This window comes from Trichoderma camerunense, assembly GCF_050948025.1.
Source record: "Trichoderma camerunense strain CBS 138272 chromosome Unknown V8C40scaffold_1, whole genome shotgun sequence".
In the NCBI taxonomy this organism is placed as follows: domain Eukaryota; kingdom Fungi; phylum Ascomycota; class Sordariomycetes; order Hypocreales; family Hypocreaceae; genus Trichoderma; species Trichoderma camerunense.
In genome coordinates this window covers 464142-492083 of record NW_028145369.1, presented here as the reverse complement: position 1 = coordinate 492083, position 27942 = coordinate 464142, and the positions used below count along the sequence as shown (strand labels likewise).

Genomic DNA, 27942 nt, shown 5'->3' with positions numbered 1-27942 from the left:
ACCATCGCCCAAGATCCAACCCTCAAAAGAAGACTGAACAAATATATATCATGGACCACAGTCTAGATCGGACCTCATACCGCCTCGTGCACCTCCCACTGTCCCAAAAGAAACACCCAATGTCTCACAATAGCGCACCGAATGAGACAAACCAGCGTGAGAAGCTGAACAATTGCCTATTTTTAAATCAAAAAAAACTGCCTCGGTGTGTATGCTTCCGCTCTAGGTAGGATAAAATAATACATTGTATAAAACTGGGCATCACGTATAAAAAATCAAGAAACCAATCTCCGCCAAACACATGTGAAAAGAAAAAAGACCCATCCATGCACTCATGTCTCTCATGCAGTCAGTCCCCCATCCTCCAGAGCCCCCTACAGTAAAAGAACAAGTCAGCCGCGCTCCTTTCAGGCCTCGACCTGCTGCTCCTCGTGCTCAGCTTGCATCTCGTCGTCAACGCCGATATACGACGGTGCGTCAAGCAAATCGCCCTTGTCCGTCCACACCGCCGCGAGCTCCCTCTCAATCTCGTCTCGCCTCTTCTTCAGCTCGTCGACTTGCGCCAGGCGTTCGCGCAGCTCTTGCACCTCCTTCTCAACCTGCATCTTCTCGCGCTCCGTTCCGATGCGCTCGAATTCCCAGCTGTCGCCCTGGTCGCCGACGCCCAGCTGAAGGTTGAAAGTATGATACTTCTTGAGAGACGCCCTCGTCGAAATGGTTATGAGAGCTGTAGGTAGAATTGTTAGTCCAAATGTCTAGAGATCTTAATGGAACAACGCAGGATTACTCACTGATACCCCTCTCCTTGCACGTTTCGTACAGTAAGCCCTCAACGTCACTCGAGACAGCACTGGTGCCCTCGTCGATGATGGCATACTGCGGCTCATGATACAAAAGGCGCGCAAACTGCATCCTCTGCTTCTCGCCCCCGCTGAGCACGTCCTTCCACTCCTTGCGCGTGTCCCAGCCGCCCTCCCGATCTGGCAAGTAGCCAAGGCGGGCCGCCTCAAGGATTTTCTGCAGATCCTGTTCAGACTTGCGCTTCTCCCGCATATCCACGTGGCCGTCGGGATAGATGACCTGATCTCGAAGAGTACCGGGGCTCAGGTACGGCCGCTGGGGCAAGAACATGATGCCGTCTTGACCCATGCTCTTCGGTCGACTAACGAGTCCCCGGTAAACGGGCCACAGGCCAGCTAGGATCCTGGAAATGGCAGTCTTGCCAACACCATTCGGGCCAGATATCTAGGAAAGGGGGTTTATTCGTCAATCAATGTTCAAACAGTAATAAGGACGGAGCCTAGTTTATACATACCAAAAGGTGCTCGCCTCTTCGAACTATCATCGATAGAGAGTCCAGCAGTTCCTCTCCGCCCTGGGGCCAAAGGCCAGGGGCAACAACCGGCACCTGTTCAAAACGAACACCATCAAATCCCTTCTGAATCGTTCCCTGGACGTCAGATAGAGAGTAGAGCTCGCTCTGTCCGCTTCGGAGGTAGTAAGCGTTAGCATGGACCCGGTGAAGAGTCGAAATGAGCGTATACACGCGGCTAGTGTATCCAGCCAGCTCGGCAAGGTCCTTGATGGAGTACATCATTCGGCCGCCTGCGTCGGCCAGCGAAAGCATCAGCCGCTTGTTTGTGATGAAGCTCTTCATGCGGTTCCGCTCTCTGTGGCCCTTCTCGCCGCCCTCGCTCATCTCAGCGGCACCGCCAACGCCACCCCAGGCCGGCAGGAAGACGGGCAATGAAGCAAGCAGATAGCCGTACGCGCTCCAGCTATACTTTAAGATAAAGTCTTCCAAGATGTTGTAACGAATCTTGAGCATGTAGATGCCCTCCATCCAGCTCTTAAGAGACTTGTACTCCTTATTCAAGAAAGTCTTCTCCATTTCCGCACCGCCGTAAAAGGCTACTTCTTCCGCATTGGCAATCAGACGAGCGTGCAGGCTACGGAAATCTCCTTCCTTCCGGCCCTCGACAGCTTTCAGCTTGCCAAACGGTGGAGATAGCTTCCGCAGAATACTTGCGGTTAAGAAGTAGTTGCTCATCAGACCTATCCAAGCCAGCGGGCCCAGGGATCGATAAAGCTGGAAGCTAAAGACGCAAATGTCCACAAAGGGCTTGCCCAGTGATGAATAGAGATTGGCCGCCGAGGCACAAAACAACGTCAGGTCTTGGGTTATGAACTGATCGGCTCCTTGTCCCACGCCTCCGTCTAGATTAGACAATTTATAATAATTCAGATTTTCGTTCAAGTATATGTCGTGGATATACCGAGTAAGCCGAGTTCGGAACGCAATCGATACCTTTGACTCGAGAAACTTGATCATGGCATTCGTGTAAGAGGCAAATGTGCCCAGTCCACACCACTATAGAGAGGATTTCAGTTAGAACACAGGCTATACAGCTGATGTAAATCCCCAGCAGAGAGGTTTGCATAAACACGTACCTTTACAATACCCCACAAGAAGGCCTTTCCACGGCCAGCGACGAGATCTCGTACTAGCTCACCGTCCAGGCGAGCTACCACTAATGATAGATATGTCCGCAACATCAAGAAAACGCCATGGCTAATGAGCAGACCGGCCTCTTTGCTAGACGACCGCGGAATCATGATGCTCATAAGACTGAGGAACTGGTGCAAAAAGGCCAGATTCAAGCCAGGCTTAGTCTGGGCAGAAGGCACCGTACCATCGCCAAGGCCAGATACTCTCGGCGGGTTGAGAAACAGCCGTCTATGGGCCTCAAAGGTCAGAGGCTTCGTAGTGTTAATGACCACCTTGGAGGTGCCGTCCTTGTAGGGGACATAGATGGTTCGGGAACCATCCTTGTTGTGCAGCCACGAATTGGTGCGGACCAGCTTGCGGCCCTGCTCATGCTCGTGCCGCCGTTTCTTCCACCACCGCCTTCCGCCCTCTGCGCCGAGGATGATGGACATGGCGAGCGAGAGCGTGGCGAGGGTGCGGGTGGTTCGTGACGTGGACCGCAGCCTCTTGCCCAGGATGCCGGTCCATTTCTCCAGGAATTCGGCCAGCGCATCCTCCGCCGCCGTCCTGCGCAGGTTTGACTGCGCCGCCATCGTGTTGTAGTAGCCGGTGCGGACGCTGGACGTGCTTCTCGGACACCCCAGGCGTCGCAAGTCCCGTCTAGACGGAGTCGGGGTTCATCAAGTCGATCGTATGCGCGTGTGGGAAGATGTCGTTTAGCAGCAAAAGAAGCAGCGCATCAATCGTGTTTCTAACAGAGCAGCCGCTGGGGAAAAGCCATCAGCAGCCGGGCAAGGCGATAATCGTGTCGTCTATTGTTAGCGGGCGGTGTTGGGGAAGAGGATGAAAAGCGACGAACTTGGACTGGACATGTGAAGCCGCGCCCAGCTGTCCCGAGGCCCAGCCTCAATCCTCAATCCCGAAATGGAGCAATGACGGAACCGCCCCAGAACAGCCACACGTGACTCCACACTGTGGGGCTAGACTCTGGGGAAGCTTGGCGATTGTCGACAAAAAGACGAAAAGAGAAGATGCGATTTTGTACGCTTTTCTATGGATGTTGTCATATGCATGTAGAATAATTGGCGGGTATAATATCTAAGAGTACCTGAGTATCAAAGACTACATGGTACAAAAAATATATCAACCCGCGGATGCATACGCACGGTACCTCTTTCGTCTCGTGCTTTCACACGCCCACCAATCCCAACTCTACGGAAAGCACATGCATCCGTCTTCGAGTTCTAATCGCAGCTCACTCAAGCTTTCCCGACTGATGACATTCCTTCTCGTCCGGAGCCGCCGGATTACATCTTGATAATGCCGGAATTCATCGCCGGCCCCTATCAAAGTGTGTTCGTCATGTACACCGAGCCGGCAACCATGATTCTTGTAGGCCACAGCTTCCCAAGCCTTGACGGCGTGTGAGTCAATGGTCAAGTTCCATGTGCCGCGCCATGCTATGTAGGCTTCACCACGCTGTCCGTGATACTCAAAAATGGCTGCGTGTCCCGGGCCACCATTCCATATTTCCAAGTTTTGGAGCATGGGCATCGCAAGTGCCGCATCGCCAGCGGCCTTGAGCATGCCATTGATCTCCTCAGAGCTTCGCTTAGAATCCAGATACATCGATGTCAGTGTCAGGGATCGCAAGGCTTTCCACGTCCACTCTCGCTTATACGCTCGGAAGAAGTCGTTCGCTTCGACGAGAAATGACGCCGAGAGACTCTCAAAGTCGACGCTCCTCTTTGCCAAGGCGGCACCGACGAAGGGGTTTGCTGTTCGTGCCGATGCACTTTGCGCCGGATCTATTGCTGTCAAAAGCCCCGCCTGTCCATTTTGGCGATCTTCCAAAAGCGTGACGTGTTTCAGTCCTTTTGGCAGCGAGCCTTTTATAAGATTTACATAGCCTGGGGTCATGGTTAGCTCATCAGTTCATCCGGATATACGAGCGAAGCAACGACATACCTGCATCAACCAGGTCCTGCACCGTATCCAGGGATTGCTGCCACGGCTCGTAGATCAGATCTTCCAGATGAGGGAACTTGGAAAGTATCTGGTGCAGCGTAAATGAAGAAATCCGCCGGCGTGTGTGTCTTTCCATAATGAATCTTGTTACCAGATTCAGTTGGGGAAGGTTCTGGTAAAATCGGATGTGAACAGATCCACCAAATATCTTGGAAATAGCCCCTTCGAGGCCGACCTCGTTTGTCCAGGACAATCCTTTTTCCAGCCCTGTTGCAGTGACTCCTCTGGAGACGTACTTGGGGTCACTCGGTGAATGGATACTCATCTCCAGAGCCATGCCTTGATAGCTTGGTCGGACCTTCTGAAGCTCCTTTTCCCAAGACTTCAGCACGCGAAAAAGGTTTCCAACGGCCAATTCAATGATGTCGTTGTTTGCTGCTATGTCTTCCATTCGTTCCGGTCGTATCACCTGCGGGGAACTACCCCAAGTGCGGTATTCGTTGATCTCGATGCGAAGACATATGTGTCTAACATAGGGTTTGCACCGTTTTGGGATCTTATCCAGGGCATCCACGTCGTCTTGGGAGAGAACTAGGCGCCGGAAATTGGCCTTTTCAAAGATTTTCTGCCATGCCCTGCAGACAAGGGCGTAGTTGGTCAGGCCATATGTGCTGTTGACGACGTTGTGACGAGGATCCTGTGCCAGAGTCTCCAGCACCTGGAGTCTCATCTCCTCAGGAAGGCGGCTCCACCTCGACATTGTGATATGAGATCAAGTATCAAATTATTATATAGTGGATTTAGGGTAGTCGGGTGGGTGATGTGATGATGCGATGAATTTTCAGCGCTGAAATGACGATTACATGGTAAAGTGGGTGAGGGCTCAGGTGGTATATAGACAAGAAAGGCGTCAGCCCATTGTATCTGGACCTCTTTTCTGATCTTTTCAAATCAAGCGGTAAGGTTTTTTTCCATCCTTTGTTTTGGCTTTTGCGTATCTGTGGCTTTGAGGCTACTTAGGCTTCGCTGCCCGGATGACTGTTGGTGTAAAAATCCAAATTTGCTTGTGAGAAGCTCCGAATGCGCTTGTACTGGAATAGCCACAAGCGGCCCCACAATCCTAATCTTCATCCAGATCCGGTCTCCGGAGAATTGTGCCAGATGCTGATACTTTGCAGATACAGCCAAAGTACTGCTGAAGCCATGCCGTTGCGGCACGTGTGCGTTGTAGTATACGGGTATGACTCCAGTTTTTACGCCTTGTTCATATTGCTTAATTTTGTTTGCCGTGGCGCCATGTATCTCGAGAAGGGGAAGCGCTTGCTTTGAATGGACACAAGTGGCGTGGAAATTGCCAAATCTGCCGATATCATCTCTTTAAGATGCAACCACCCCCACGCGCCCAAACTGGTTACAAGATCTACTCGTATATGCCAATATCTGAAAAGATATACTATAAAAAATAGAAAACGAAAAATAATACTCCACTGAGCCGTATATACCAGGGACCTAGCAAGTAATATGCACGACTGATCTTGTTCTCATTGATTCTTCCCTTGTCGACAACCACCTACCCTGCAGACAGACCGACAAACTCGGGGGGCCTAAAATTAGAAATTAGCACAAAGCTTGTCCAGGAGGCTCAGGCACCTAATCTTGCGAGAGCCATCGATAGCCAAATTTGCAAGCCCTGGAAAAGCTCCATAATGCTACTGGACGCTGGATACCGCTACGACTAGCAGATGTGACGGAGGTGATCCTAAGGCACTAGCTAGGTACCAGGTAGATGAGGACAGGATCATGCATTGGATTGGATTGATTCCTCTGTACAACAGCAAATCTGCAGCCACCAGAGAGCTGATGCCGCGAATGCCTGCTTGTGTTAGAGTCCAGTACTGACCAGGTAGGACGTAGCCGGGAAACAATGCGCCCGGGGATACAAGGCGGGCCAGGCATTTTGCGCGAACAGCTGGCCACATGCACGGCCGCAGCATGTGTGACGACTTGCTGGGCATGCCAATCAAACAGACTCCATCCGATGCCGTACATGTCCGTACATGAATAGGTATCCATTCCCGTTTATGCGTGGCTGCTCCGTAATCAGAGCCAGCGTCCGGGGGACCAGGCCTGATGCTTCCATGTCCTGGGAGCATGCATGCCGCCAATACGAAGCGACGCACGCTTCATTCACCGAGGGCCTCGACGCCATTTTGCTCCAACGACGACTCGCACAGCGGGTAGGCTAGTGCTGCGACTGGGTACAATGTGAACGATTTGAAGCCTGGGCGCCAACACGGCCAATCACGAAGCCCATGTCGGGGCTCTTCACTCGGCACGCACAGCGAGAGGGGGGATGGCGCGCCCAGGTTTCTGGGGGAGAGAGGCTCGTCCCTTTTTTTTTTTTCCTTTCCCCCCTTCCATGTTCCCTTTTGTCTGCTCCAGTTCCAGCTCCAGAGCCGTGATTTGCTTGACGGCAGTGGCCAGTAGGAGCTCGGGGGCCCAGCAGCAGAGAGATCTTGACCCACCGACGGACCACGCCATGGGGCAGCCTAACGAGAGGCCATGGATGGATTTGGCGCCTGCGAACATGCCGTGAAGCTCTCAGCTCATCTGCGGTACTCGTACGTATTCGGTACGCGCGCCGTAGGTGGCATCCTACACTCCGTGCCTCGTACCTTTCGTATTGTAGCAAGCATCCAATGCCTATGGATGGGGTTGTTGGTATATTGAGGCTCGTAGAGGAACAGCCCTGTCCTGTCCTGTCTTGCGCTGGGTCTGTCTCCATGGCTCTCCCGGACGGATGGCCTCGACTGGCAGGCAGTGGCAGGGAATGGAAGCACAGCCCAAGCCCAAAAGACCTCGAGCCAGCGACAATTTGCCCTGTCGCAGCGTGTGAGCGGGCCGCCGTGCAGAGCGCCGGCCGTAGCCACGCTTCTCCTAAAGAGGAAGACTGAGAAGCCCACAATTGCAGCGTTGGACGGTAAGATGAGAACTTGGCGGCCGCCATTAGCGGAGATTGGGACAGGGCGCCATGCGCTCGCGATTTACTGGCTTAACAGTGGCCACGGTGAGCGGTACCGTTATCGCCACTGTGCGTGGGCATGGGACGACGCTAAACAACACAAGACACAGTACCTGGTCAGAGCTAGCAGCCCACTGAGCTTGCGATATCACAGCAATGCGACAGTGCCAGCAGCCATCAGCGCACAGTCCTTGCTTGTTCCCCCACTAACGCCCAGCAGGTCGCTAGAGCCGTTGGCTAATCTCGACAAGCACTCCACCCACACCTTAACCCCCCCAAAAAACTCCCCCAGCCGTCCCTGCACGCCGGACCATCCCCGACCTGGCTCAGCCAAACATCACGTTTAAAGGCAATCATCTCGCTTGAGCCCTCACCTTTCTTCGGCCGGTACGTCGTTGCCGTCGTCGCCTCGCCTCTGCATCGTCCTCCTGATCGCGACAGAATCGCCCTCACCAACTGCCTCGGCGCTGACACCGGCTGTTTGCTGCCACGCATCGCTGCCACGACTATTTGGCGTCACGGCCGCTCCTCGCCTTCGTCTTCCTCTCTGCCCGAACTTGCGACCAAAAAGAGCACGGGCGCCCATCGTCGAACTCCCTAAATCTCCAGTTCTCTCTGTCGGGCGCGTCTCAGCTCCTCGCCAACCCCCGGTAATTTTTGGTTGCAAAAGGGCATTCGGAGCAACGAACGGCACGGTCGCTGCCAAACGCCCCTTGTGGGCTGACATTCTTTTCTCTCTTTTATTTTCAGTCGTCTTCTTTTCTTTTTCCTTCCTTTTTTTCTTTTTGATTGCGTTGGAAGCTTGGAAATTCAAGCCAGCTCAGCTGTCTGAGTGTTTTTGAGGTACGTGCAAGATGCATTTAGCAGCTGCGCTAAAGCCGCGCGCAATTTTACTTCGTCCTGTCCACAATTTGTTCATGGGGAGCCTCTTTGTTGCCCGGTTGGGAGGCATGTGTTTTTAATGACGGGGAGCGAGTGCTTTGGCGTTGTTCATCCGCGATGCCTTCCCAATACCGTCGCCCGGCCATACCGACCAGCATCGCATTTTGGTTGCAGCCCAACCGAGCTTGGAAGCTTCCGACTAAGCTTATATCTTCAGGCGCACTGTGACGTCGCGTCTTGCTTCTTTGTTGAATGGGGGAAAAAAGCTGACTGGCTCAACATAGCGACAATTCACAATGTCCGAAACAGCCGTGGCAACGACCGCGGTCGTCGACTTTAAGCAGGACAATATCCCGCTTAGTTCCGGGTCCGGCAAGGAGAAGGATATGCTGTTGCCGGAGGATGGGGAGAGCTCCAGTAAGGGCCGAGGGCTCCTCAAGGTGCCGTCGCGATCGTCATCTCAGCAGCGGAACCAATCTTCGCCGACTACGACTGGCTTGAGCGGGGCTACCATCACCGATCCACGAAGCAGTATCGGCAGCAGGTCCAGAGAATCCAAGGGCAGCTTTTTGGATAGACAGCGAAACGGCAGCTCCAGTGGCGAGGCTGAACCTGCTCGCACAGCCGACATTTCCCAGCCCAGCTCTCCGTCCGCAAGCGAGCAGAAACGAAAGAGGAAGAAGAGCAGTGGGTTCCTGGCTCTGTTGGGATGCTGCGTCGTGCCCGACTCGGCGAACGCCGTCGACTCGCCTCAGGGGATTCACAAACTGGATAAATTGCCCCCTCGACCGACAACAGCCAAGTCAAGAACACACACGCCTCAAGACCAGACGCCGGCGAAGCAGAGCAACGAAAAGCCCCCCGTTCCAGCAACCACCGCACCCCAGGGCAAGGACCATGGTATCTCGTCGAGCAGCGCTCAGGACCAGACCAAGTTGGAGGAACAAACGACCCAGGAAGCGAAACATGTCGCCCCCGCCGTTACAGTCGACCCTCCGAGCCCTCTGCCTGAACCGAACGAGGAGGTTCGAGAAATCGAAGAGGTGGTTGACGACGTGGAGATGCGAGATGTGCCTGCGGTGGAAGAGGCCCATGAAGTGCAGCCTGAGGTAGTACGACAAGAGGCTCACGAAGTCGCGCTCCCTCCTCCTCCGCCTGGCCCTGGCCCAAGTCCCCTAGTGACTACGGCGCTTCCCCTCACAGATGAGGGCCCTTCAGCACCAGAGCCTCAAAAATGGCTATTACCCCCCATTACCCCTGAACTCAAAGGAAGAAAATGTCTAGTTTTGGACCTCGACGAAACCTTGGTCCACAGTTCATTCAAGGTTTGTTCTCCAATTTCGAGCCGGGCAATACTAGAAGAAGAAAGAATCGGAAAGCTAACCAAAGTGCCAGATTCTTCATCAAGCGGACTTCACAATACCGGTTGAAATTGAAGGCAATTATCATAACGTGTATGTCATTAAGCGACCTGGTGTAGACGAGTTTATGAAGAGAGTTGGAGAACTTTACGAAGTAGTGGTCTTTACGGCATCAGTCTCAAAGGTAAGCAGGCTCCGACCATGGAAATTGACTGTGCTAACGTATACGTGTGTGAACAGTATGGCGATCCTCTGCTAGACCAATTAGATATACACAATGTTGTTCATCATCGTCTATTCCGAGAGAGCTGCTACAACCACCAAGGAAACTATGTCAAGGACCTTTCACAAGTTGGGCGAGATTTGAAGGACACCATCATCATCGACAACTCGCCAACCTCCTACATATTCCACCCCCAGCACGCTGTTCCAATCAGCAGCTGGTTTTCCGACGCGCACGACAACGAGCTGCTCGACCTTATACCCGTCCTTGAAGACCTCGCTGGCTCCAACGTTGCCGACGTCAGCCTGGTTCTTGATGTCACTCTCTGAGATACCACACACCAAAAATTTCCTTCAGTCTCTTTTATTTTCCCTTTTCAGCAAAAATTCAACAGCCCGATCTGCAGCATTGCCGTCATAGCGGGAGGCGTTTGGTTGAAATCTCTTCGTTTCCGGGTGTAGATGTACAGTCTAATCTTATATAATCAGCCTTGATCTATGGAACGCAGCTCCTCAGCCTGCGGAAATTTTCCTTTTTTATTCTCAGTCAACAAAAGACCGAGCAAGGGGTGAAAGTCGGCTAGGGGTTTGAGTTGACCAGAAAGATCTTCCAACTGACGCCGCAATCGCATCTAAACGACTTGAAGAACAAGAAAGACGGAAACGCTCCAAGAAATCAAAACCAAAAGGGGGAGGAGGCGCGAAACATCGTCTTGGGATAAGAGCAGGTCATTCTTTCCTATAGATTAGGGGTCAATTCTCGGATCTTCACTACGTGGGCAATGGGAATTGGAGCCCGCGGTGGGCTTCCTGTGGATACGTCTCCTATATCGAGCGTGTTTAAACAGACTGTTGGCAATATCTGGGCTGTTTGTGCTGTAATTTTTCTCTGGCAAGCTTGGCACCTTTCTCTCTCTCTCTCTCTGTCTCTCTCTCTGTCTCTATCTTCTCTTTTTACTTCTTCCCTCTTCATTTTTTTTCTTCTCCCTCTTTCTGTGATTCCCTTTGTGTTTTTATTCTTTTTCTTCATCTTCTTCTTTTGTGTTTTTTTGCTGTCTTGCATTGTTTTTGAACTATACACATACCACGCAGCGAGCCTGCAAGCAGGGTTTGAAGGATGGCAGCGAGTGATGCGGAGTCTGTTGAGATGGAGGCGAACATGATTAGCGAAGGTTTTGGAGGTTGCTGAGGGCCTCCGTTATACATAGTCTCCCCCAAATTGTAAAAATACCCCGAGCCTCTATGGCCTTAGTAATGAATCAATGTGAGATACTCAGAATGTATGTTGATTGGGGAGCGTTGCGTTGGGTTTATTGGCTACTTGGCGATAGGTTGTCCGGCTTTTGCTTCGGTTTTTCTTTCTTTCGGTTTTTTATTGCTGATTGAATGCCACGGCTGCCTGCAGTGTACTTGTATTTTTGATTCTTTTTACTTTCTTTTTGTCGGGCTTTCAGCTGGTCTGCAAGCACATCTGTCTGCTTCATGTTTTGTGTATTGTCTGTACCTTACCTTATAAGTCTCCATAATACAAACATCCAATGCTGGAATGGAATTCGATAGACTGCGCGCGCTAAAGTGGTGGTGGGTTGTTTTCTGGGGTAACGTAACGGAGAAATGTTCAGCCGCCGCTGTTGCATTTCTGTGAATGTGGCCTTAACTCTGTCGCTGGGGCCACAATTTCACCAGCTGGCCGCGCCAACTCCAACCTTTCTATTAAAGTACATCTTCTTCATACTCTGTCAATTCGTCCCAAGAGTCCTGCAGTGATTCTCGGTCGATTGTGTCACAGTCCTTCTAATACCTAAAACACACTCCTTCATAATGGTATGCGCGCCTTACTCCCACCAAACCTGTACTTGCTTTGATTCATCGATCGGAAGTCGATTGCGGCGCTGGCATCGCGTTATAAGACTGATGAGTTATGCGCTTTGCATGACTATGGCTTCGCGCGCGGCGGCAGAAGATGAATTCGCAAGCATTGATGGAGTGCCCAAGCTAATATACACAGTCTTCTCGTCCCTCTTCACCCGCCAATGGCCCCGCCGCGGCCAGCGGTTCCAGCATCAGCCGACCTTCCTCTCCCACTCCTCCCGGCGGCCCTCGAACTGCGATCCGTCGACGTGCTGCCGCTGATCAGAAGGAGAAGCTTGCCAATGCCAGGCCAAGCAGCACACGGGCCGCTGGCGCTGGCGGCTCCAGCAGCACCATGCTGAGTAAGTTACCCCCAGATGGAGCTATATGGTTGGTTCAGGTTGGGAATTGCGTGTATCGCTAACAAAAACTGCTTGTAGGACTTTACACCGACGAGTCTCCCGGATTGAAGGTCGACCCTGTTGTTGTCCTTGTCCTGTCCCTGGTTTTCATCTTCTCCGTTGTTGCTCTGCATAGTGAGTCAAATTCCTCTAACGCTTAAAGACGCAGCATATACTGACTCCAAATTCAAGTCATTGCCAAGATCAGCCGCAAGTTTTCGAGCTAAACACGTTATATGGTGACTGAAGTGATGCGAGGGAGAGACAAACGACGGATGGTATAAGGGCGAAACGGTTCCGCGACGGCAACGGCATAGGTTATGAAGACCAAATCTAGCTGATGTGAGGTTTGATGCCAAAAAAACAAAAGGCTTCAATACACAAGTGGATGTATGGATTTGGCGGATACATGACCTGGCCCCTAATTACCATGGAGTCTGAGCGGCCATGATATTTTGTATTATATGAGCAAAACGGTTATTTCCAATTTCTTATGCGTTTTTTTTCTATTAAGATTGCATTTTTCCATCTTTGAGATGACGAGAGTTTGCTTGCTGGGTTTTTGTGATTTGTCAGGTTGGATTTCACCCCGGCTGCAGCATGATATCCGTTACGCGGACGGAGACCACAATGTGCCCAAATAGGAATCAATCAAGCGCATGAGCTGTTACGCTTCTATTTTGGCACGATTTGTATGGCCTTCTCCTTAACTAGTGGCGATCTTTACGGGGACTTATTCTCCAGGCTCCATTGCGTGGCTGTGAGGAGTTCACCCTGATCATATTGAGCCATAATGGGACGTAAAAGCCGCTGCATTGAAACGAATTTAGAACCGGTAGCCTGTGTGTGCCTTGTGCCTTGCGTTACGACAGCTCTGCGCCTTGGGAGCTTCCCGAGCTCCATAACGAGGTATTCAATCAATCTCTGGAGTGCAGAGGAGTGAACAGTTCTCTTAGATAAGCAATGTATGTCTTATCATGCGCAAGCAAACGTGTGTCTGCTGCAATTCACAATTATCAATCAATCATATTGCCAGATGCAGGCAAGGTTGGAATGCAAGATTCCATATCACGCGCTGTATCTTGGATGTACTTTGCCCGCCCAGACTGCTATCCAATAGCTAATCACAGCCGCTAGCTTTTGCCTGTGCGACTTCTCGGTTAGTGGGCGCAATCGAGCTAGTGTTCGCTAGGCATAGCACTGACACAGCTGCGGACAAGGAGCAGCGTACTGTTGCTCATAAACAGGGGGTGTGCCAGTGCCAGGTCGGGCTCGATGATATCAATCGCAGGCGAATTCTAGCTGAGGCCTCTCGAATAAAAAGCCACACGTCATCGCCCAACATTCTGAAAATCAAGTCTTCAGCCAGTTGGGCAGCTCAGTTCTGTCCTTGTGCTACCGTTACGTCTCTTTGCCATCTGTGACAATCTGCGCACGCCAATACATTAAGGTCGCTCAACAGTCTTGGTCAACGATGCTGTCGTATATCTGCAGGTGACTTTATTCGCCCCCAGCTTGTGCCCTCAACCAGGCGCTCTTCGGGCTCCCTGATTTCTCCTCCACGACATCAGCTCTAGCTGGACAGGAAATACTGCGTTAATTCTCCGTCGACGACTCTTTTTCAGCCATGGTGTCCCCAGAGATCGAGCGGAGTAAAGGCAGACGGCCGCCCTCGTCCAGACCCCCGCCCGCCTCAGAGGCTATGGTGACGGATGGCTTCGTTCTTCCTACCCTCGACGTGCCCCCCGATGCGCCTCCGGCATATGGAAGCCATCATGACCAGCTTCAGTTCTCACGGACGGGATTCGAGGCCGGGGCGGAGGTAACAGGTGAGCACCAGCTATCACGCTCCCTTGCCCCTCCACACGCACCGCGATGATGAGCGAGGGGTTATTGGTGTTCCTTTCAATTGATAGAGGGGAGCTTTCTTTCTGACAATGGAATTCTAGGCGACGGGAGAATTAACATTAGCATCAACACCAAGAACAAGAGACTCGCAGAGCTTCTTGCACCAAGCATCGCCAGCCAAGTAGATGCCCAACCATCACTACCGCCGGTGTACACACTACCGAGTCTCACAGGTGAGCCTGGCAAGGAAGCTCCCCCACGACTCAATGTTGTCATCCAGATCGTTGGATCGCGTGGCGACGTCCAGCCCTTCGTTGCCCTCGGAAAGGTCCTTAAGGAAACGTACGGCCACCGAATCCGTATCGCAACGCATGCAACTTTCAAGACCTTTGTCGAAGAGAATGGCCTCGAGTTCTTCAGCATAGGGGGAGACCCTGCCGAACTCATGGCTTTCATGGTGAAGCATCCAGGTCTCATGCCCGGCTTAGATGCTTTGAAGAGCGGCGAGATTAGCAAGCGCCGTAGGGGCGTTCAGGAGATGATGCTTGGGTGCTGGAGATCTTGTATCGAGGCAGGAGATGGACTGGGGCCGCCGCCCGAACCGCATAGGAGACTTGAACCCTGGGATCCATCCGCGGGCATGCCAGGAGACCCGAACCATGAGCCGTTCGTGGCTGACGCAATCATTGCAAACCCGCCTAGTTTTGCACACATTCATGTTGCAGAGAAGCTTGGAATTCCTTTACACATGATGTTTACGTGAGAATCCTCTCTCATGTCCTGCACACAAGGTACACGACTAACATGTTGACTAGAATGCCTTGGTCACCTACACGAGCGTTTCCTCACCCGCTGGCTAATATTCAATCTTCAAATGCCGATGATGTCCTCACTAACTACTTGACTTACACGCTTGTTGAAATGATGACATGGCAGGGACTGGGAGATGTCATCAACCGCTTCCGAGAAAATGCGCTGGATCTCCCCCCTCTATCACTCATCTGGGCCCCAGGACTTCTCAACAGACTCAAGATTTCTTATACTTATTGTTGGTATGTATACTGACGAATCAATTGTCTATTCCTTGCTCTTCTGACAACATGCCCTTAGGTCCCCGGCCTTGATCCCGAAGCCAAATGATTGGGGCCCACACATCGATGTTGCGGGCTTTTACTTTTTGAATCTTGCATCTTCGTATACGCCGGAGCCGGACCTTGCTGCCTTTTTAGAGGCTGGGCCTCCTCCGGTGTATATTGGGTTTGGTTCTATTGTGGTGGATGATCCAAATGCTATGACGAGACTTATATTGGACGCTATCCACCTAGCCGGCGTGCGCGCTCTGGTCTCTAAGGGATGGGGAGGCCTGGGGGTTGATGCGGTAGGTCTACCTGATGGTGTATTTATGCTCGGAAATGTTCCCCACGACTGGCTCTTCGAACGAGTCTCTTGTGTTGTCCATCATGGCGGCGCTGGAACGACCGCGGCTGGCATCAAAGCCGGTAAACCCACTATTGTGGTTCCCTTCTTTGGTGACCAGCCATTTTGGGGAGCCATGATTGCGAGGGCTAAGGCTGGACCCGACCCTATCCCTCACAAGACCTTGACAGCTGAGAAGCTTGCCGAAGCCATCAAATTCTGTCTTCGGCAAGAGACCCAAGATCAAGCTCAAGCGCTTGGCCGCAAGATTCGAGAGGAGAATGGTGCGGAAACTGGAAGCCGAAGCTTTCATAATCATATCGATATAGATTCGCTTCGCTGTTCGGTGGCTCCCAGCCGAGCCGCAGCATGGCGTCTGAAGAAGACAAAGGTGCGACTCAGTCCTCTGGTTGCCGCCGTCCTCGTCGACCGGCGTCTCCTCAAATACTCAGACCTGAAACTGTAAGATGAACATACAACTACTACCTCCTATATGATGTTTACTGACTATTCAGATACCGCCCGTACGAGTATAATACAGAGGATCAGCCTCCCGACCCAATCACCGCCGGCGCAACATCTCTAGTTACCGATATCAGTGACATAGGTATGGCCATAGTGGACATGCCTTTGGATATATTCAAAAGCCCCAGGAAAGCTAGGGAACGCTGTGATGCCGCCAGTCAAGCGAGTGGTGATGAGAGCGACCCAGAATCAAGGTCCAACTCAATCAAAGGGCGCTCCGGTAGAATAACCCCGACAACCGCCAGCATTGCAGACACTGCAGGTGACCCAAACTCTGCAGCACTGCTTGTCCAGTCTCCCTCATTACCCACTGAAGTCAGTCGAACCCGGTCTCCCACCGCCGGCAGCCCAGGAGGAAGTCGGTCGTCATCCCGCCGAAGGGCGCTTTCTGCAGCTGCAACGATGGAGGCTGCAGTCGGAACGAGCAAAAATGTTGGGCGCATCGTGACTACGGGAGTCAAATCTCCCATGAACTTTTGTCTTGGCCTCGCAAAAGGGTTTAGGAACATTCCACGACTGTACAATGACGATACTGTTCGAGCGGTTGAAAAAGTCACAGACTTTAACAGTGGCGTACGGGTCGCAGGTAAAGAATTTGGATTTGGCCTCTATGATGGAATCTCGGGGCTAGTAACGCAGCCAATGAGAGGGGCACAGAAACAAGGTGCTGCTGGGCTGATCAAGGGCGTCGGGAAGGGCATCGGAGGGCTCATCGCAAAGCCCGCGGCAGGTGAGTGATATGTGTATTCATCTAATCTCTCTGGGATGTACTAACGGCACTTATAAGGATTTTGGGGCCTCCCAGCATACGTGATGCAAGGCGCCTACGCTGAGCTCAACAAATTTCTATCAAGGAGTGTGCAGAATTACATCATCACCTCGAGGGTTGTCCAAGGAGAACGAGATATGCAGAATGCATCGGAAGGAGAAAAGGCCGATATTCTTTATCGATGGAAACATGATGCTGATCTGAGAGCCCTTTACCAAAAAAGCACAAGTAGCCAGGAACCAGACGATGCTTCTCGAGTCGGATCAAGAAGCGAATCGAGCTCCTGGCGGTTTTCTCCTCAAGAAGGACGACGTCAACTGGTCGCTGCTTTGTCGCAATCACCGTCACGGCAGAACTCGGGCCGAATAAACAGGCGCTCTTCCTCTCCCGCCCCGAGGAATGCAGATGCTACCTCTGCTGTTGATACAGAATATGAGGCAGCTATTCGAGCTTCAGTCTTGGAGACTTCGCGTGGAGATGCAGAAGAAGACGCCATGATTGAAGCAGCTATTCGTGAGAGCGTCAAAGCTATGCGGCAGCAAGGTTCTCTGCCAGACCCCATTCGCTTGGCCATGGATAGCAAGCATCATGACATTTTTGCGGATGAAGAGTATAAGATTACGGACGAAGAATACCAGGATCTAATTGAGCAGGCCATTCGCGAAAGCATGATAGGACAGGTGGGCGACTTCTCCATATCATCAGGGTCTGGTGCCCAGGAGCTCGACGCCGTGGATACCGCCATACCAACTCATGGTGGCGAACCTCGAAGCAGTGGCTCGGTGTTGACTCCGACGAGCGACGAGGATGCCGATTTGCAACGGGCCATTGAAGAATCTCGCAAGGCAGCCCCTGCTCTTCCACCCCGTACTTCGCCATCCCAAGAGCAAGAAGAAGACGAGGATGAGCACTTCCGGAGAGCTATTGAGGCATCTAAAGATGAGATGGAGAGGGCGCGGAACGAGAGGACGGAGGAGGAGATTGTGATGGAATATGTCAAGAAGCAAAGCCTCGCTGAAGAAGAGTTCAGAAAACAGCAGCTGGCTAAAGGTAAGAGTATAGAAGTACCCGAAGCGACAAACGATGGTGAGGATGATGATGATGAGCTGAGGAGGGCCATTGAGGAGAGCTTGAAGATGAGCGGTGGAAGTGGATCTGCACCGTCGGGCTCTTGAGTGAAATGATGAGAGGCAGAGTCTATAAGATGCTTTGGTTTTAGCGATTTAAAAGATATACCACAACATACATGGGCAATTTAATACTAATAGTTGGTTTCCTAACGAAATATCAATGGTAAATTAATATAAAAAATCATGCAACAAACTATCTCAATCCATCAGGTAAATAGGTAGAGCAACAAAATTAAAGCTCCATGAAGATATATGGAATAAACATCATGCGGTCCGCCGGGTATCTTTTTGCAATATGATAACGAGTTGAGGTGGATATATTTCGAAACAGTTCATTAAGTCCTTCGTCATTCTTTTGGACTCTTCGCCGCCTACGTGCCATGCGGGCGTCCCGCTCGATTTGTTGCCTGTGGAGGTTGATATATGTATGCCATGACGCGGGCCGGATAGGCTTGCAGTCTCGGCCAAGTTCCAGATACATTTCTGGTAGCGAACGATCTTACTGGTATTCTTGCCACTACAGGCTGTGAAAATGAGCCGTTGGAGGTGTTTATGAAGTTGCGGCGACGGAATTGGACTGAAGAGGAGTAAATCTGAGTTGCCATTGGCTGGATGGAAGGGTGGTGGTTGAGCGCTAGAAGCGACGGCTCGGCGAAGTGCCCGACCTGGTCCTTATCGTAGTTACACCTATGCAGAGCATATACATGTCTCGTTTTTGTGACAATCATGATAGAACTCTGCACGAGCTGTCGACAGCAGCAGTATCGCTGCGACTAGCCATACCTCGCTGGAGGCTGACCCTGGTACTGTTGCTGACCCCATCCTGGATTTGCCGGCGGGGCATAAGGCCCAGCTCCGGGGTTGCCGCCGTTTTGCATGGAGACGACATCAGGACGGTTTTTGAGCGGCTGTTTGAAGTTACATATGTGGCAGACGACTTCAACGAAGCCAGATATGGTGAAGGGTATGATGGGCTATAATAGTGTTGAAACGTCAGCCATTGTAGCTTAGAATGAAGAAGCCGGTTCCAAAGATGAGATTGGTCATTGGATAGAATTACGCGGTGGACTTACAACGAAGCAAAAGGTGAAGAATGGGCGGCTCTTGATGACACGGCCAGACATGTTGCCACAGTTGTGGCACTGGCAGATGACGCCCTCGTAGCCCTTGACCTCGGACCGGAAGGTGTACTGGCCGCAGACGAAGAAGAAGAAGACCATGGCTGTTATTGTTTTCAAAGATGCACTATACTATGCAAGTTCTCGCTCAGGTAAAGATCAAGGTGAGAGAGAAAAAAAGAGAAAAGAAACGAGATAAGATGGTATGATGATCAGACGAAGAAAAAGAGTTGAGGCTGTGTAAATCGAAGAAAAGAAGCGGAGAGCGAATGTGGAGGGGAGGGAGTACGTATGCGCCAAGCTAATTCTTGGCGGGCGTTGAGTGTGTGTGTTTTTGGCAGGCGCAAATGTCGGCGATGATGCTGCCCTCTTTCCCTATACCCCACGAGAGAGAGAGGCGTTTTGTTTTTCAAGCTAAGAAGCTGTTTAAAGTCCGTACTGTAGGTACCTTTGTGTGGAGGTACCTGTTGCATCATCACTCGAGGTTTGTTATTAGTGCTTGATCTGTGATATAAGATACAAAGAAATTGTGGTTATAAGGGGAGATGAAGACACACTGGAATAGATGGATTTATTTGTTTATTTTTCTGAGAATCTAAGTCTCCCTTGTCTAGCTACACAACGTCTCTGTGTCTCTTCCAGAAAGCTCAAGGAATGACAATGACCCAGAGACTTGGAGAGCACATGCAGCGACTGTCTCGATATGGCCTAGCGCTCCCAGTACCTTACACTGCCGATCCCCACCACAACCAACGTCCGCTAAGAATAATTTCTTGCAGCCTGTGATTCGAAAAGCTCCATCTACAAAACTACACAACTTGATCTCTTGCGCCTCGCCTCATACAACCGGCAACACCTCAACACCTCGTCAATTGAACACCAAATCTCCTCAAGGAACACCATAGCAACAACCCGACACTTGTACTCTCACTATCGCATCACCAATAGCAACAACCTCCAGTCCGTGATGCTCAGCTAAAAAGAGGCGAGACAACCTCAACTACACCATCACCACCATGCTCTACGACCTCAACATCGCCTGGTCCCCGGCCACGCCCACCGACCGCCTCCTCCAAACCCTCACAACCGCCCACTCTCTCGGCTTCGCCACCGTCGCCCTCAACCACACCCTCGAGCTGCCCTTTCCAGCAAATCCCACAACACCCTTCCCAGCTCTCCCATCATCTTCATCCTCAGACTCCAACAACAACAAGCTCCCCCACGTCCTCCACCGCGCCACCCTCCCCCTCGCCGACCCAGCAGCCTCAAACTACCGCCTCCCCTCCCTCGTCTCCGTCTACGACCTCCTCGCCATCCGGCCCCTCACCGAAAAGGCCTTCCAGAACGCCTGCCTCACCCTCGACATCCCCATTATCTCCCTCGACATGAGCCAACACTTCCCCTTCTACTTCCGCCCCAAACCCTGCATGGCCGCCGTCTCCAGGGGCGTCCGCTTCGAAATCTGCTACTCCCAGGCCCTCACCGCCGCCGACCCCCGCGGCCGCGCAAACTTCATCTCCAACGCCACAAACCTCATCAGGGCCACCCGCGGCCGCGGCATCATCATCAGCAGCGAGGCGAAATCCGCTTTCGGCCTGAGAGCCCCCGCCGACATTGTCAACCTGTTCAACGTATGGGGCCTGCAGAGCGAAAAGGCCATGGAGGGACTAAGGACGATACCGCGGAGCGTCGTCGTCAACGAGGGCATGAAGAGGGACGGGTTTAGGGGCGTCATCAACATCGTCCAGGTGATCAAGAAGGATGCCGTCGAAGGCGACCAGACCGACGACCAGTCCTCGGCGGCGGAGCAGCCTGGCAAGAGGAAGAATCAGAAGCGCAAAAATGGCGGCGAAGATGCCCAGCCCATCAGCAAGCGAGAGGCGAAGAAGATGAAACTGGCGGCAAGGGCAGCTGCATCTGAAAAAAAGGTGTCATGATATATAAAATTAGCATGGAGAATTGAGGTTGAGACGCTGTGGACGTCTACAGAAATCGTGATAGAGGCGCGAAAAGTAGCCATCAAGGGCTTCGAGAGACATGATACCCCCGGATCAAAAGAATAGAGCAATGTCTTGATTTCTCTTACAGAGGCAATTACCCGCATATAATCATAAACATACATGTCATTTTATTTTGAAAGCAAACTGTGACTACAAATGGTATATCATATTCTCTCTAAATTCTCCAAACTCCGTTGCACCCCCAAAATTAACTGCATAACACTACACGTCTGTTTTCTTCAACTCCCCATACTCTACTGTCCAATGATCAGTGTTGGCGCTGCGGCAGCTGCCACTGACGGCGTACCCACTGTTTGGATGGTCACCAGAGCACCCAAGTTCAACGCGCTGCTAAGCTGGTATCCCTGAAGATCGGGGGGCGGCGCAGAGAAAGCTGCAGGTGCGGTCGGTGTTGCAATAGGGAATACGGGGGGAGCTGGCTGTCCGTCTGCCGCGGGAGCGTTGGAAGCAAGGTTTCCGAGGACAAGAGTGTTGGCTGGCGCAGCGGGAACGACGGGAGTGGGCGCGGCTGCAGGCGTAGTTGCAGGCGAAGCTGAGGTCTCGGGAGCAGGTGAGCTCGCAGGGGGAGCCGTAGTTTCAGGGGCAGACGAGCTCGCGGGACTGGCTGTCGTCTCGGAAGCAGCTGCACTTGTCGAAGTCGTTGAAGTTGTAGCCGATGATGTCGCTGACGTGCTAGCCGTTGTGCTCGTAGGGGGTTTGATGACGGAACTGGAGACCGTGACAGGTGTTGAGGCAGCAGATGACGAGGAATCTGTGGACGAGGCACTTGTCGATGCTGATGAAGCCTGAGAGGTTGTCGCCGCGGCCGCAGATGTCGATGTAGCAGATGATACAGTAGCTTCACTTGTGCTCGAGGTCTCGGCGGAGGTAGACGATGCTGCCGATGAAGCGCCTGCTGCCGAGGATGACAAGGGCAGAGTGCTGAAAATGGGAGAAGGCGTCAAATTCGTGGTATCCGTGGTAGTAGATGACGAAGACGGAGGCGGAGGCGGAGGCACGTCGGTGGTAGCGGCAGGAGGAGGAGGAGCTGTTGTAGAGCTTTCCGCGGGGGGAGGCGGAGGAGGAGGCGGTGGAGGAGAAGCAGCGCTCGTAGCTGGAGGTGGAACATCGGCTGGTGGAGAGCTGGCAGCAGGAGGAACCGTGGTCGCCGGAGGGACAGTCTCAGTCGGCGGAACTCCAGGAGCAGAGGTTGCTGGAGGCGGCGGAGGAGGAGGTGGTGGTGGAGGCGCACTCGCTGCCGGAGGGACGGTCTCGGCCGGCGGAACTCCAGGAACAGAGCTTGCTGGAGGAGGTGGCGGGGGTGCTGCTGGAGGGACAGTCACTGCTGGAGGGACGTCCGTAGCAGTATTTGCCGGAGGGGGAGGAGGAGGAGCTGCTGGAGGGGGTGCCGATGCAGCTGGCGGAGGTTCTATCGTACATGTTAGTCTCAGGGCCTCCCTTTCATAGCCGTTAAACCAAGCATCGACGTTACTCACCCAGAACAAACGTTGTCGTCGGCAGCAAAGAAGAGGGAATTGGAATCGTGGTGACACCAACGCCGTTGCCGTTGGCATTTGTCGTTGCTGGAATCACGGTGACGCCCACTCCATTGCCGTCAGGGTTCGTTGTCGCCGGGACGACTGGAGGAGGAGCTGGGGGTACATCTGTGACTGCTGTTGGGACCGGGTTCTCGACCACTTGAGTAGCTCCAGGAATGACAGTGGTGGTAATCGTAGTTACGGCGGCACCCCCATTTCCATTTCCAAGGCCGAGAAGTTGTCCCAGCTGATCCAAGAAGCCGTCACGTCGTGCTAGATTGCCATTTACATCTCGGTTCAAAACGGCACCCTAAGAGTTGTGAGTTGCTGAACTGTTTGGCAATCCTTTGCATGATATATGCATACCTGAGCTGCAGAAGAGGCAAGCAGGGCATAAAAGATTGCAGACCTCATCGTAAATACCAAGAAAGATGGTAATATTTGACCCCAAATAAAAAGAATCGTGAAAAAGAATACCAAAAGAGACCAGAATGAATGACTACACAACAGCTGTTTTCACAACTCGAGGAGATGAGATAAAACCGCTGGTAAAAAACAGAAAAAACGAAGATTTTTTTTTTGTCAGCCAGCTGGATATCGAAATAAAACAATAACCGATGCCAAATCAATCGCAGTCAAGCACGTCGAAGCGGTAGAACTAAAATTAAAGAGCGAACGGCAACGGTTGAATAAAAGGCGGCGCCAGGCCTGTAAACCCAAAAGTGAGGGTGAAAGAAATCGCCACCGACCAAGCGGACGATGGTTCAATGACGAAGAGAAGTGAAGATGATGCAACACACGAGAAGAACAGTCCCGGGAAAAGAAGAAAAGGGAAGAGCCCGGTACGAGTAGAGAGAGAACCGAGCCGGCTGTCGTCAGCTCAGCCAGCACAAGGCACCCGGCCATTGGAAGAAACAACCGCCCTGTTGACGAGTTCCCCTTCATTTCTCCGGCCATGCTCGAAACATGGCAATTGTTTGGAGCATTGCCAAGACGCCATTGCTGAGAATCTAAGACGGAGCTCAAACAGCGGCGGCGCGGCGGTAGCGGTTTAGACTGGGAGTCTTGGTCGGTAGGCGATACCCCATACAGCGATTGCTAGCATTTGCCGGGTTAGGGACCTGGATCTGAGACATGGTTCAGACGCCTCCTGTCTGGGAGCTGGTTCGCGATAGTGGGGCTGGACCAAGACACTATAGCAAGCCGCTGGCCTAATTTTGGGACCGGACATTTCTCGAGCTCGTCAATGGCCGGGTTAGATGTGACTGTAGATTCCCGTGGGAAGAATCTGGTGATTTTGATGTCAGGTTGATTAAAACGCAAGGATGTGAAGACGGTTTGGGATGTTTAGCGTCTTGAAAATCATGCGATGCAGGGCCAAAGGGCGAGCGAGTGAAGAGGCTCCCAAGGGATGTGGGGTCGCTAAACGGCGTCTAAAGTTATCAGATCTGATTTGGTGATGATTATTTAACATCATGGGTGAAGTATCTTGTTGAATTGCGTCGAGGCGAGAGAGGGTCTTCGGGAAATGGGTGAAATGACCGGGTTGATCTAGGCCGAGTTTGTCAGGGCGGCATGGTCGCATATGCGCACGCATGAGGAAGCAATCTTGAAACAAATTGATCGGGTTCATGCTGGTACTGGATAGGCGAGGGAGATGTCGTGAGATATGATGAAGTCGGAATAAAGATGAATCTAGTACAGAGTATGGAGTGCGTGGATTGAAAAAGATGTCAATATGAATATGTTCCGGATCTGCGTATTTCCTATGCCGATGTGCCTTCCTTCCTTTCCCTGCATTGAACTGTTACGTCAAGAGCAAGGTACTCCGCACCTGCCAACAGCTTGAACTTGAGTTGGGGAACCATGCAAGTGCAGGTACCTGTATTTTAATACTCTGGTATTTGCATTTTCAACCTCCAATGACACGCTCTCGATGCTGGCGGAATCACCCATCTGTGCCCATCGAGAGACAACCAATATGACTCCCAGCAACCGTCTATATAGCCGGCCTTCAATAATATTCTACAATGACAAACTTCATCTAGATATTTACTCATCATTTAATAATCAATAATTGATACCAATGTTTTTGACGATTGATATGAAATGTCAGCCATTCATGTATTAGACGACTACTACCTCGCCATCACCGCTCTCATTACCGTCAGCTACCAGCTCTTCTTCTTCGCCATCGCTTACACCTGCAACTTTGACAAACTCACTGGTCAGTCTCTTTCCATCATCATCACCAAACATTTCACATCTCTCTTAAACTAAAACCTCACGTACTTCACCTCACTTAGACTTCGCCGGCGGCTCCAACTTCATCATCCTCGCCATCACAACCCTCTCCCTCAACCACCAACTCGTCACCACCTTCTTCCTCATCACCTGGGCCATCCGCCTCACCACATTCCTCCTCTTCCGCATCCTCAAAACAGGCAAAGATGACTGCTTCGACGAGATGCGCCAAAAGTTCTTCCCCTTCCTCGGATTCTGGGTCTTCCAGATGCTCTGGGTCTGGACCGTCTCGCTGCCCGTCACGGTGCTCAACTCGCCAGCCGTGGCGCGCTATCCACAGCATCGGTTTGGAACGGGGAGGGACATTGCGGGACTGGTCATGTATTCCATCGGTCTGGGAATCGAGACGGTGAGCGATGCGCAAGAGTATCGGTTTCGGAGATCCCACGATGGCAAAGCTGTCTGTGACGGAGGCTTGTATGCTGTTTCGCGGTATCCTAATTACTTTGGGGAAATCCCCGTTCATTTTGGTAATATTAGATCCTCGTGTTACCGTATATTGGAAAAAAGAAGAAGAGAGAAAAGATCATGACTGACTCAATCCAGCCATTTATACGATTGCCGTCTCATCGGCCGCAGCTGGCTTCGTCCATGGCCAAGCCTATAAAGTCCTTATGCCACTATCCTGGGCCCAATCTTTCTCACAATTCTCCTCCTATTCGTTTCTGGGATACCTCTCTCGGAACGTCCAAAGGCAAAGGCACGATATGAAAGCGACAACAATTGGCAAGCCTATAAGCGCGGGTTAGATCGTACCAGCATCCTCATCCCATTCCCTCCGCAGCTGTACGAGAAGATGCCGACAATCTTGAAGAGGACCATATTCCTCAAGTTTCCCATGTATGTATTTGACCCAAAAAAGCACTCTGATATGAGTCAACCCGGAGGAGCTGCGGATGAGGGCGATGTTGGATCTGGAGGAGACGACCAAAGCAGTCCTCGACAGAGCGGTGAGGAGAGGTTGATATAGTAGTTTTTCTATTATTATGAATGAAATGTTTAAATCAAAAACTCCCTTGGTATATATATGTGTGCGTTATGTGTATATGTTCGCTCTATGCGATTGCGACGTCCCAGCAAACCCCCTCGGCCCGCAGCAATGACTTCTATGCTGGTGAACCACCAAACATGAAAAGTACCATGGAAAGTATTCAACCCTCGTTTTCTGGCTGATTTAAATCGTTAAAAGGAAAAAAGAACAAAAGAATAAAAGAACATCGTGACGCCACATTACATCACCGTCAGCATAGCATCATCTAGTTCTCACCGTAAAGATCCCATATGCATTTCCATCCCTTCCTCCCCAAGTAAATCAGTCAAAGATACCAAAACAAAATTAAGAAAAGAAAAAAGGAAAAATAAAAAGTAGTGCAAAATCCAGAAAAGTTGTTCAATCCAAGAGCTCTTGACTCTGGCTAAACTCGGGGCTGCTAGACGCCTCGGAATGCGCCTCAGAGCCCTCAGGAATGGGCACCATGGCGCTCTTGGTCCAGATGTGGATTGCCTTTGTCCAGTCGAGGCCCTCGATGCAGCCGCCCTTGACGGAGAGTACATTTTTTGACTTGTGCCGGAGAGAACTCAGTGTTAGCTTCGGAGGGGGGGTTGAAGGGGTTGACGATGGCCGAAGAGAGCATACCGGTGTCATGTGGATGAGTCGTGTTCCGCAGCTGCGGCAGAAGTAGCTGTAAAAAAAGTCCATCAGTCGTCGAAATTCGTCGATTTATCAAGTCATGGGATCATCTCGTACCAGTAGAGTGTCTGCCCCGATGCTGTCGGTCGCCTAACCTCGATAAAGTCCTAGTTAGCATCAAAACCTCCATCCAATTCCTTCATTCTCCGTCCTTAACTCTCGCCCCATGTCTCATCAACTAAACAACTCCTTCTTCCTTTGGAACAAAACATACGCGTAGCAGCTCAAATCCTCCGTCTCGGGTAGCCTGAAATGAGGAAATATGGCCGAGGTGCCAAACGCCGAGCCCGTCTGTTTCCTGCACTCGGAGCAGTGGCATATATACAACGCCAGGGGCTCGGGCAACGGCGTCTTGAACGTTACTGCGCCGCACTGACACCGCGCGTTCATGGTGGAAGGAATCGGAGAAGAAGAGAAGAAGAAGAAGAAAAATTAAAATTAAGTAGAGTAGAGAGAGATTTGTGTTGTTGTTTTGCTATAATGGGGGCCGGTGGTTTCGATTGAGTTAAGTCCGTGACGACAGTGCTTTTGTCCGGTTTCTGGGAATCTAGGTAGGTAGGATGTTATAAAGTCGACCCCAATGGATTCAAGAGCCTCTTTGTCGTTTAAAACTCAATATACACGGTCGTCTTGTCAAGGCGAAGGACGCATCAAATGAAGTTGTGTAGTAATTTTTAAGATCGAAGAAGTAAAAAAACGTCAGCGACGTCGGCTGTCTGAACCGCAATTGCATGTGCCTAGAATTAGGCTATGCATCATCGGGTGTGCTAATGTGGTAATCAAAACAGAGCCCAGTTCGATCGACGTTAGTCTTGTGTAAGGCACATTTACAGCAATACAATTAATCCGATCTATTCAATTTTAATTTTATTCTTATTTTATCTATTTACTCCTCTATTTTTGAATTACTCATCGGAAACAACACACAGACTCGGAGTAATCCCTTCACAAATCCGCATACTAGTCAAAAGAGTCACCAAAAACGGGCAAGGATGTCCGTCGCCGGTCCTCGCATTCAAAACGAAGACCCTTCAGCTAGACACGGAATAGGCAGTAATCGAACGAGCGGCCAAAAAAGCCATCCATTCGGACATTCGCATCGCCTTTTGCTTCCTTATCCGGCCGGAGCTAGAGACGTCGAAACGGGGCCCGCAACCGCATCTCGGCAAATGCAAATACGCTTATTCGCCTATATAAGCCATTTGATCGTTTACATTCTTACCAATCTGCCCTTTGTTTGTCTATCCTCCTGATATGATAGGTACGAATATAGTACACACCTCTTTTTTTGTTTCTTCTTTTTAAGCCGAGGTGAGTGACTCATCATTGCAGCCCGAGGCCGACTTGAAAGCCACTTTTTTTTTTAAAAAAAAAGGGCGCGTTTTCTAAAGAGCTCCTCCGCGAAGGTG

The 27942-nt window shown here is 51.5% G+C and overlaps 12 protein-coding genes across 12 annotated transcripts; 6 read left to right on the top strand and 6 right to left on the bottom strand.

Moving 5' to 3' along the window:
* Window positions 1-157: 157 nt before the first annotated feature.
* Window positions 158-3371, bottom strand: V8C40DRAFT_229068 (ABC transporter transmembrane region 2-domain-containing protein). Its single transcript, XM_083212406.1, has 4 exons — window positions 2452-3371; window positions 1316-2371; window positions 792-1245; window positions 158-727 (listed from the first exon to the last, which is right to left on the bottom strand). The coding sequence occupies exons 1-4, from the start codon at window positions 3079-3081 to the stop codon at window positions 408-410; spliced, it is 2460 nt and encodes an 819-aa protein (XP_083078729.1). The 5' UTR covers window positions 3082-3371; the 3' UTR covers window positions 158-407.
* A 43-nt stretch (window positions 3372-3414) lies between these two features.
* V8C40DRAFT_229067 (uncharacterized protein) lies at window positions 3415-5729 on the bottom strand. Its single transcript, XM_083212405.1, has 2 exons — window positions 4457-5729; window positions 3415-4398 (listed from the first exon to the last, which is right to left on the bottom strand). Exons 1-2 carry the CDS (start codon window positions 5214-5216, stop codon window positions 3701-3703), a joined length of 1458 nt encoding a protein of 485 aa, XP_083078728.1. The 5' UTR covers window positions 5217-5729; the 3' UTR covers window positions 3415-3700.
* A 2574-nt stretch (window positions 5730-8303) lies between these two features.
* Window positions 8304-10538, top strand: V8C40DRAFT_3425 (HAD-like domain-containing protein). The gene is made up of 5 exons (XM_083222863.1): window positions 8304-8321; window positions 8578-9685; window positions 9756-9905; window positions 9962-10412; window positions 10491-10538. The coding sequence occupies exons 2-4, from the start codon at window positions 8657-8659 to the stop codon at window positions 10271-10273; spliced, it is 1491 nt and encodes a 496-aa protein (XP_083078727.1). The 5' UTR covers window positions 8304-8321; window positions 8578-8656; the 3' UTR covers window positions 10274-10412; window positions 10491-10538.
* V8C40DRAFT_3413 (uncharacterized protein) lies at window positions 10500-11180 on the top strand. Its single transcript, XM_083222862.1, has one exon. It carries the CDS (start codon window positions 10726-10728, stop codon window positions 11104-11106), a length of 381 nt encoding a protein of 126 aa, XP_083078726.1. The 5' UTR covers window positions 10500-10725; the 3' UTR covers window positions 11107-11180.
* A 415-nt stretch (window positions 11181-11595) lies between these two features.
* Window positions 11596-13032, top strand: V8C40DRAFT_229063 (Sec61beta family-domain-containing protein). Its single transcript, XM_083212404.1, has 4 exons — window positions 11596-11767; window positions 11952-12156; window positions 12235-12330; window positions 12388-13032. The coding sequence occupies exons 1-4, from the start codon at window positions 11765-11767 to the stop codon at window positions 12420-12422; spliced, it is 339 nt and encodes a 112-aa protein (XP_083078725.1). The 5' UTR covers window positions 11596-11764; the 3' UTR covers window positions 12423-13032.
* Window positions 13033-13449: 417 nt separating this feature from the next.
* V8C40DRAFT_229059 (uncharacterized protein) lies at window positions 13450-18070 on the top strand. Its single transcript, XM_083212403.1, has 6 exons — window positions 13450-14024; window positions 14145-14802; window positions 14859-15095; window positions 15154-15921; window positions 15975-16714; window positions 16772-18070. Exons 1-6 carry the CDS (start codon window positions 13823-13825, stop codon window positions 17926-17928), a joined length of 3762 nt encoding a protein of 1253 aa, XP_083078724.1. The 5' UTR covers window positions 13450-13822; the 3' UTR covers window positions 17929-18070.
* Window positions 18071-18468: 398 nt separating this feature from the next.
* Window positions 18469-19185, bottom strand: V8C40DRAFT_3369 (uncharacterized protein). Its single transcript, XM_083222857.1, has 2 exons — window positions 18957-19185; window positions 18469-18857 (listed from the first exon to the last, which is right to left on the bottom strand). The coding sequence occupies exons 1-2, from the start codon at window positions 19101-19103 to the stop codon at window positions 18657-18659; spliced, it is 348 nt and encodes a 115-aa protein (XP_083078723.1). The 5' UTR covers window positions 19104-19185; the 3' UTR covers window positions 18469-18656.
* Window positions 19186-19789: 604 nt separating this feature from the next.
* V8C40DRAFT_229055 (RNA-binding RNA processing protein RPP1) lies at window positions 19790-21227 on the top strand. Its single transcript, XM_083212402.1, has one exon. It carries the CDS (start codon window positions 20018-20020, stop codon window positions 20936-20938), a length of 921 nt encoding a protein of 306 aa, XP_083078722.1. The 5' UTR covers window positions 19790-20017; the 3' UTR covers window positions 20939-21227.
* V8C40DRAFT_229054 (uncharacterized protein) lies at window positions 21126-23572 on the bottom strand. The gene is made up of 3 exons (XM_083212401.1): window positions 22906-23572; window positions 22498-22849; window positions 21126-22430 (listed from the first exon to the last, which is right to left on the bottom strand). The coding sequence occupies exons 1-3, from the start codon at window positions 22951-22953 to the stop codon at window positions 21256-21258; spliced, it is 1575 nt and encodes a 524-aa protein (XP_083078721.1). The 5' UTR covers window positions 22954-23572; the 3' UTR covers window positions 21126-21255.
* Window positions 23038-23623, bottom strand: V8C40DRAFT_3364 (uncharacterized protein). The gene has a single exon (XM_083222854.1). It carries the CDS (start codon window positions 23494-23496, stop codon window positions 23122-23124), a length of 375 nt encoding a protein of 124 aa, XP_083078720.1. The 5' UTR covers window positions 23497-23623; the 3' UTR covers window positions 23038-23121.
* A 1025-nt stretch (window positions 23624-24648) lies between these two features.
* Window positions 24649-25592, top strand: V8C40DRAFT_260087 (uncharacterized protein; the record flags this gene model as incomplete). The annotated part of the gene is made up of 3 exons (XM_083219098.1): window positions 24649-24766; window positions 24846-25313; window positions 25390-25592. 3 exons carry the CDS (start codon window positions 24649-24651, stop codon window positions 25590-25592), a joined length of 789 nt encoding a protein of 262 aa, XP_083078719.1.
* A 212-nt stretch (window positions 25593-25804) lies between these two features.
* Window positions 25805-27358, bottom strand: V8C40DRAFT_229048 (Mss4-like protein). The gene is made up of 4 exons (XM_083212400.1): window positions 26748-27358; window positions 26591-26623; window positions 26480-26525; window positions 25805-26404 (listed from the first exon to the last, which is right to left on the bottom strand). The coding sequence occupies exons 1-4, from the start codon at window positions 26921-26923 to the stop codon at window positions 26234-26236; spliced, it is 426 nt and encodes a 141-aa protein (XP_083078718.1). The 5' UTR covers window positions 26924-27358; the 3' UTR covers window positions 25805-26233.
* Window positions 27359-27942: the final 584 nt, after the last annotated feature.